Here is a 9,484-nt window from a genome sequence, read left to right on the forward strand (position 1 = left end):
AAAAAATAATTGATATTGATTATACAGTATTTTCCATAACCAACTGCATCCTCACTTCATTATCCTGTGAAAGAATTCCATCAATCAAGATTTTTTTTCTTTTTTTAGGAACAAAACTTTTTGACCTTTCACCCTGCTTAGCTATTCTGGCTTGTGGCTCATGCTAATAACATTGGGTGTCCAGACAGATAGCACACACACACCATCAAAAGCAAAAATAACACTCAGCTGCTGTTTCCCAATTGCTACAAGATAAACCCAGATTCCCTGCTGCTCTGATACCGAGCTAACCAAAGTGACTGACAGATGTACAAACACACATTGCCTGTACTTCTTCTTCTGTGGAAACAGAGAGCATGCATCAATCAAACTCATTGCCTTAGAGGTCAGACAGGATGCATGCTGAGGAATTTATGTAAGACAAACTGAAGAAGAATCGGGTAAAATGTGAAGTTTAAATGTAATAAGCATACAAGTTGCATTTTCTTACATCTTTATTCAAATGACTGATGAAAAAGCATCAATATTCAAGCTCTCTTGAATGTGAACTTATTTTGTAAGGTTAATTTAAAAGTATGTAACAGTTTATGTTATTAAGTGGAGTTATAAAATACCAATATGTAGTCACGGAATCATACCTGGGAAACAGATTTTTTTAATATCTCACCTAATAGTTTAAACTGCAGAAATAGCTTCAGTATGTGTGCACATGTGTCTCAGGTTGAGCTAAATCTCATTCACATTTTCAACCATGGTTTAGAATATAAAATGTGGGAAAACAATTGTATATCATAAATTCTTTTAACAACCTTTAACATATTTCCAAGATCTCAACTCGCGTAGGTTAAAACCAGTAATTACTGTATGTGATCGAACGAACATTTCCACTTAGAATCATATGCACTGCCTATACATGTGTACAAAGGAATGCTTTGAAGGTTTACTGTGGGAATTTCCCCCTCTTTTTTTTTTAATTCCCTATTATTTTCTCCACCTGGGTTAGAAACGTTCTCAGTCAGCTCTTAGGAAGGAAGCTTAAAGGAAATGGGACTTGGAAGCACCAAAGTCTACACCGATCACACTTCAAATAGAAATGGACTTTCATCATGTGCAGTCGAGGTGTTAAAAGACAGAAAGCGAATTCAACTCAAAGGAAAAGATCAAGTTGAAAAAAATTCAACGAACAGTAGCTGTGAGCGGAAAAGTCTTCGGAAACGTGACACAGTGATTGAGTGGGAAAAGGAGAAATGAGTGTACATTGGATAACAAGGAGAAGCTTTAAATTTTGATTAGTTATTGATTTCAGAACACTAAAAGCGCATTGTAAATCTTGTCATGCTGTAAACAGCCCTACAGTGAGAGTAAATGAGTGATTGATGCTACACTGCAATTCATCTAGACTCATAAAGATGATTGGTCTTTACTTAAAAGCCAATCCTAAGGGAAATGTCACTAAAACACTAAGAATAGTGAACATGGTTCAATGTACTTATTTTCAGTGTAATTACATCAGCACTTTTGCTCTCACTTTTATGCAACGCAAACACAACAGGGTGATAGAAAAAACAACTGACTTGAATTAATTTAATTAGATTTGCATATATTTTTAATAAGAATACACACATAATAATAATCTGAGTCACCATACGTCATTTTAATCCAGTTTAATCCACATGTTTAAATATGATTCAATTCTAATCAAGATCTAATCAAAACAATGTAGTGTCCAAATGCTTAGTCAGCAGCAGCAGCAATGTCTGAGACAGTGGAGACAGATGAGCATTTCAGGTCCAATTTCATCAGTTCTCTTCAAATTGAACTGCTTAATAAATGGAAGTAGCATGGAAATGATCCAAATAATTATTTGAATAAAGATCTTGTCAATGCACTTATTAATATCCAGCCTAGATGCTTTATAGATCCTGATAGATCCTGATGCTTTATAATGTGAAGCTCAGTATTTTGCCTTAAGATGTCAGGTTGATTACTAGCAGTGACTGAATGCGGTTTTAAATATAATAAGGTACGGCTACAGCCTACAAGTAACATCCAGGAGAATATACAAAGAGCATTATTTACATGAACAAGCTAACTACAGTAGCTAGATGATAAACACAGAAAGCTACTGAAATAATTTTTTATATATTTTTGTATATATATTGTTCACATCAGGGGAAGTGGTAATTCAGTGGTGAAGGCTCTGAGATATTTGTTTAAAATTCAAGCCCCAGTATTGCCAAGCTGCCACTCATCGGCCCTTTAGCAAGGCTCCAAAGGTGCTGTATCATGGCTAACCCTGCACTCTGACCCCAGCTTCCTAACCTCACTGGGATATGTGAAGAATGAATTTCACAGTCCTGCAATGTACATGTGAGAAAAAAAGCCTGTTACATCAGCATAGCTTATTGGTTAGTTAATGTTATTCAATTTTCTTCTTCATATATAGACCTATTTTAGGAACAGTTGTGTTGGAATAATAGTAAAATTCCTAAATAGTATATAAAATTCCTAAAACATAATAGTATATAATTGTAGGAATAATTGCAGACATAATTTGCAAGTTGAATAACTTTTTTTTTTACAATTTATACTTAAATAGTGAACTAGTACTATAGTGGCAGTGCTTTTACTCAAGTTAGAATCTTCCTGCTTTTCACTACTGCTAGTGAGGCAGCAGGATACTTGGAGTGGAACATGGACTCTGAAAATTGTTCATTCAAGTGGTTTGAATGAATGTCTACTCAAAAGAGGAGGGAAAAAAGGCAGTATGAATATTCCCTATCACTTGCTTTGGCTGTGGGAGAACAGGCAGATGGAAGTCTCATCAGAGTCAAAGACGATTACTCTGTTTTCATTATGGCCTTTTGTGAAGTGTCTGAATGAGACGTCGTGACCCAAGACAAATGCCACATGAACAAGAGTGGAGATAATGTGTGTACTGACAAGATGATGGGAAACTGAAGGACGGGAAAACTCTGGGGGAGCTGAAGAAGACGATCTGAGATCAGATGAGAAGAGGACAGAGAAGGACTGGAAGTGGAATGACCTTCATGCTTCATGATTGAGTCTTGGTTAAGGTTTAATAAGTGAAGAGCCAGACTGAAGGCTGATCTAATCTGGTATTATTTCCTTTAGACAGATAATACATTTTTGCTCCAGGCAGAAAATCATGTTTTAATTCTTATGTAAGGGCTGCCTTCATGTTCTTCTTCTGGCATTGCTTGTGATGTTTATAGTGAACTCTTAATCTCTAACTTCCTTTCCCTCTTTATCTCTCACTCTTTTTTTTCTCTGCACGAAGTTGTCTCCATGACGACCACTTAGCTCCAATGTTTGAAAGGAAGTGATGGGTTTATTGGGTAAAATAGACCTCTTTTAGCTCTCAGGAGAAATGCCAAGAAAAGAAGAGGGGGTGGTGTGATAGCAGAGGCAGAAACAGAGAGATCTGCTGGATGTGTCCTTGTGCCATTGCCAGTGTGTGAGGTCAGAACTCCAGCCGGAGTGAACTTGTCGCTATTCTAAGTACTTTAATTAATTACCGGTAGCAATGTGGCAGGAAGCAACATAGATTTAGTGTCACAGCAGAGACGAAACGATCCTCCTCATTTCTTTTAATGACCAGGTCAGAAAATTAGGAGTCCTAAACGTCAAACTGTTTTATTGATTGTCCCAGAATTACGACCAGCTTTCATAATTAACGGATTTGAAGGATGACATGATTCAAACCCAGCATGCTCTTCTGACATTGTAGCCCAGCTTTCTTAGGTTTCAACATGTTGTACATTTTGATATGCACCTCTGCACTTTTCTAAACAGTGGCTATTTGAGATCCCTTAGACTTTAAATCTTTTCAAATAAGTGTCACCAATTTCCTGTGACCTCCCTAATTAACAACCATTTTTTTTTAAATCATTGTAGATGAAAACCCGAGAAGGACAGTAGTTTCTGAAATACTCAAACTAATATAGCAACATCCATAGTAACATCCAGTTCCACACACATCTCTAGTTTACTTAAGTGATGTAGCTAAGGTTTAGGAACTGTCAAAAATAAATAAATAAATAAATAAATAAATAAATAAAACCTCAGTTCAGTCCATGCTTATCCATGCTCAGGTGTAAATGCTGGATATTTGAATTATTAAACAGCTACTGCTCCCACATGTATTATATGCACAATCTTTTGTTAAACTAAGATTTCCTGATCTGCTGCCTTTTTTTTTTTCAAACAACTGAGAATAACCGTTTAAGACCATCGGAACATAGATAGGCATTTATTCGACTTAAAGCATGGTTTAAAATTACACGGCAGTCTGGGGTGGTGCGCCAGTAATTATGGTTTCAACCTACATGCAACCTGAGCTGACGTTTGGGTTGTTACACTATCAGTTTAAAGCTATCGGGTTTAAAACAAAGCACAGATCTTTAGTGCTACCAGCTACCATCTGCACCATTGCCAAAAAGTTCTGTAAAATAACACCAAGGGTGCTAGTCCATTGGCAGGCAGTGGTATAACAGCACCCTTTGATCAGCATTGCAATCTTTCAGTTTGCTGTGTGTTAAACAGTTAGAAATCTGAGGCAGCAATGCTTACCAACTTTTTTTTCCTATTGTTTAAAACTCTTTATGCCAGTAGCATTGGTCCCATAGCATATTGGACAATAGCATTGTTACTGTTAATAAATACATGTTATTAATTAAACAGCCTCCTCTTAAGTAGCTCAAACACATCCTGAAAGCTCTGGAGAGCTTTTGGCAGCCGAGTGTTTAAATTTTGTGAAAAGTAAATGTTCGACGACGCCATGGTACACCCCGAGAGATTTATTTACACAAGGTAATGCAAGAAACTCTAACTCTGTCATAACAGCATGACATCACTTAAAACAGAGTCCCACTCTGCACAACCAGGTGGAAGTGTTTTTAAATAATGTTTGGAAAAGATTTAAACTCATTTCGCTTAGGGATAAATGTACAGCGCTGGAAGATTTAAAACACCCACCCCTTTGTCCCCATCTGTGTAGTGCAAGTAGTGCAATCGTCTATAAAAAATACCACGGTAGAGATGCAAGTTGATTGTCAGACCAGGAATGTAGCATTGACGTGTTTTGAAGGATTTGGGTTAAACAATTTCCATGTCTCAAAAGTGGATGGGTTTTCTTTAAGCGGAATTTTCTAATCTTTAAAAAAAAAAATGTGTTAACCCAAAATGCTGGAAAGTTGCTCAACTGTGTGGCTCTATTTAACCTCAGAGCTATGTTTTTGCCAATTTAAAGTGAAAGCATTTACCACGGAGTTACTAATATGACGATCAACCCCGCAACTTCACTCAAACCCTGTTTTAATTATGTATACATAAAATGAAGTTGATAAAATTGACCAACACATTTTGATCTGATTTTGGTCCCAGACTACACTAGTTACTGAAACATTTGTTCAAAATAAAATGAGCAAGAAGGATTTTGACTGCTTTCAAACAAATAATTGTGCAGGAAAACCCCACCAACTCAACACGTCAGCTTAACCTTAACTCGTATTTGGCATTTATAAAATCATGTCGATTCTTATGGATTTGGACTTTTGTCTTTGCAAATAAGCTCATTGTTTCTGCCACTTTGGATATGTTCCTTAATGGAATCCGCAGAGTTGAAGCCAACATGCCATATGTTCATGCTTTGATCTAATCACGGTGATTGAGAAATGAATTCCACGCATTACGACATTTGATTGTTGAAAGCTTCGCCCAATCCAATGTTATTACGTGCTCATGAAGCCATTTGAGAATAAATATTTGCTTTTCTTTTTTTTTTCCTAGCCAAAGAACTCAATAAGAGATTATATCAGAGATTATTTTGACCAAACCAAATTGCTCAACATATTATAATGCCATTTTGTATCTCAAGATTAGAACATGGTTTATCTTGGATGCTTTACTAATTACAATTGCAAAAAAAAAATCTCTTTGGTTTTCCTTAAACAGAAACTGATAGAGATGATATCTGTGAGAATGTTTTAAAGCAACCTGTACCCTGAAAGCTATCAATAACAAAAAACATTAAAAAAACCCATAAAAATAACATAAAAAACAGTGATCCGATGGCAAATGGAACTGCATTCAGACATGAAGAAAAGTTGTAAAACAGAAAATCAGCCCTGAAAAAATAGAGACGCTGTAAGAACATCTAATTAATCTAAATTAAGCCATGTTGCCACAGGTTCTTGTCAGGTCTTTTAAGGCAAACATTTAAATTTGCACTTTGCAGCTGCTGACAGATTACAGCAAAGCTGACTGAAATTACGTCCCTGTTTTCAATCAGACTATAATTTAAGACATATTAATATCTCAAGGGTGAAACCCAAGAAATCGTAGTGCACGACTCCCTCCTGTAGCTTCCTCCAAGGTCTTCGAATCCCTCAGCGCACGCCAAACAATTTTGGCTCCTCACACTGGCAACAGATTGACAACCTCTTTAAAAGCCAAATGTTGTTCCTTCTGTAATGATAGGATGCTTGCTGAACACACTTCCCTGCTTTTGGCAAAGCACGATTTATCAGTTCAGGCATGCACAGAGCAAAGCCATGGAACGGGTGAGAAACGGCGTGTGAAGTAAACAGTAAAAGATAGACTGTTTTGCATAGAGAGAAAGAAAGTGTCAGTGTCGACGCCTGATAAAAAAAGGGAAGTCAAAAGAAGGTAAAAGATATAAAGAGAACAGTGTCTTTTTTGGAGGAGCTTCTTTTCGAGCATGTCATTCATCTTGCTGTGACTCATAGCTATTTCATTTTACTGCTTCATCATGTTATTAACCAGCATATTGTGGTAAAATGCAGATCAGACCCCAGAAAGCTTTACAATATCTAAAGCCGAACAGCTGAAGTGTGACATTTTTTTAAGTATCTACAGTCTATGCTTTGTCTTCAACCATGACCATTTTACCTTGTGGGTTTTTATACAGCATTCTTTCCACAGCAGAGAGATCAAAGTCTCTCTCACACACACACACACACACACACACACACACACACACACACACACACACACAGGATTCCCTAATGGTAGTCTATAAAGCATTCTACAAAATGTGCCCTCATCTTTCTACTATAAACAGCAAGATAGTCACCAGCATAACAAAGCGAGTGGCTGATGCTCTGTCACTGAACCACTAGAGTTTAAAGAAAGCCACATTGTAGAAGCTCAACCACCATGCCACAGAGCAACAACAACAAAACAGCTTTTTTAAAGGGAGTCAAAGAGGTAATGTATAAACAATTTTCGCTCAAGAAATTTACTTTGTTTGTAAAAAGGGAAGGTTGTATCATGTGTAAAATCAAGCTTCATAAAAAGGAAATTTGGAGTAATATTGATGTCATCGTATGTCTATATACATGATCTGGGGAACATTTACATATAATTTAATTAATATTTTTTATGTTAAATTTTAGATTCAAGATTTGACTGATCTTTACACAGAACTTTAATATGATGGATTTTGGACAACACTACTGTTATCGGGTGTAACGATTGAGAATATATTACACAATTGAAATATTTAGAGTATGCTATATATGTACATGTAATTCATTTAAAAAACTACTGGATATACAGTGTATTATATTGTTAAATAATTGTATGTGCTGAAAAAGTGTCATAAAAAATGTGTTTATAAATGGTCCTGTTGGTATTACATACAATTCAGTTTAAAATTAATTAGTTAAAATCCCTTTTTTAAGGGGTCAAAGAGGCCATACATCTCATATAAATATCACACCAAAATATACCATGTAGTACTGCACTATATGTGAGTTTGGATTCTTCAAAATGTAAAAGTATTATACAGTGCCACAAAACATAAAGACATTAAAAACACTACATAAGTCATAATAACCACTACTGTATATGAAGTGTACTGTATATGAATATGAAATATATATTATGATTGAAGATATTTATCATGTGTAACCTTTAATACAATTAGTGTAGCTTTTTTTTTTCCAAAGGCGTAGTTCACTCTAGATCTATTGAGTCTAATGACTGATTATCTGAGAAATGTGGAGTGACAGGATGTTAGAAAAGCCTAGTAAATTATGCAGTGTGTTAATCTGTTCATCCTGCGTAAAGAAGCGCAGAAGCCATGCATAACAATCCACTTGCTCGCATCATTAGATCCCCTCGACCAGGGACACACTTCCATGGGATCATCCACTGATCCAGATTACTTGCAGTTCATGTAAATTAATATCAATATAATAAGACAATATTAAATGTATTATAATGACACTTTTAATAAATGTATAATTCATGCACCCATACATACACCTGTTGCCTGCTTACCTTTATGGGACAGCCGTAATCTTGGATAGTTATTCTTTGCTCCACGTACAGAAGACTCTTTGCACAGTGCCACGAAAAGTACAAGGGTCCAGATCCCTGCAGCCATCCTGACACTCAGACAACGTAGACACAATCCTATAGAAATGTCCCTCAATGCCTACCATCCAGGACAAGGAGCATCCATCATCCAGCGCAGAGATGATAGTTGTGCTTCCAGTTTGCATGCAGTCACTGGAGCATCACTTGTGCATTAATCCTTGGGCGTGGAGGTATCTGGGTGATGTCCGTAGCATTCAGTGGTGTTTTGAATGTGCAAAGCTTTGTGTGTGTATGTGTGTGTGTGTTTCCAGGGGCGCAGCCGGCGTTCCTCTATAGAAAGCGCAGTGCTGTGACTCAACCCTGGCTGCCTGCCCTGTCAGTCTCCACCACAACAGGCGCATTCCACAACCTCAGAAGTGCTGGGTGTGGGTGTGTACGCACGAGTGTGTGTCAGTCAAGGGTGCTGTGCTGATTTTGGAGCACTGCTCACTTGCTTACTAAGGAGAAGAAGCCTTGTGTTTTGCCTCCACCTTTTCTCTTCTCTCTCACTCTCTCCCTCTTTCTTTTTCTCTCTCCTCCTCCGCAGCTCTGTAGCTCCTCCAGCTCAGTGAAATACTGCCTCTCCACGTGCCACTCGGTGTTCCTCCCCTACTGACTGCTCCACTCCCCTGCTGCTAACATGGACTCCAGCCAAGCCCTCTCTCTATCTCTCTCTCTCTCTCTCTTCTCTCTCTCTCTCTCTCTCTCTCTCATTCTCATTCTCTCCTTCCTCCTCCCTCTCCCTCTTTCGAGCTCTCTATTCACTATTTAGTCATTTTCTTTAAGCTGATGGTTAAAGCGTCTCTCCACAACCATAATTCATGTGTCACCTGTTCCTCATCTCTGTTATTTTCTTTGGCATAATTTTTGATCTCCCTATAAAAGTCATCCATCACAGCACAATTTGCTGGTATTTGGTTGAACAATACTGAGAGAAGAACCCTGTCATTTTATTCTGTTAAAAAAAAAAAAAAGTCTGAACCCGAATCCTACCCTGGATCTGTTAAAACTGCTCTTTCGCTTGATGCCCCATAAAGGCACTAACACTTAAAAGTAATGTGTTGCAGCTCGAGGGCCA

At 37.4% G+C, this 9,484-nt stretch overlaps 1 protein-coding gene across 1 annotated transcript in view; it reads right to left on the minus strand.

The window, feature by feature from the left end:
* sema3e (sema domain, immunoglobulin domain (Ig), short basic domain, secreted, (semaphorin) 3E) overlaps nucleotides 1-9,066 on the minus strand; it is a 37,166-nt gene extending 28,100 nt beyond the window's left edge. Inside the window, exon 1 of the mRNA XM_046865034.1 lies at nucleotides 8,329-9,066. Coding sequence (XP_046720990.1) covers nucleotides 8,329-8,434 — 106 coding nt within the window. The 5' untranslated portion in view covers nucleotides 8,435-9,066. The remainder of the gene's footprint in view (nucleotides 1-8,328) is intronic.
* Between the last annotated feature and the right edge of the window lie 418 nt (nucleotides 9,067-9,484).

This window comes from Silurus meridionalis, chromosome 13 (assembly GCF_014805685.1).
Source record: "Silurus meridionalis isolate SWU-2019-XX chromosome 13, ASM1480568v1, whole genome shotgun sequence".
Classification (NCBI taxonomy): Eukaryota; Metazoa; Chordata; class Actinopteri; order Siluriformes; family Siluridae; genus Silurus; species Silurus meridionalis.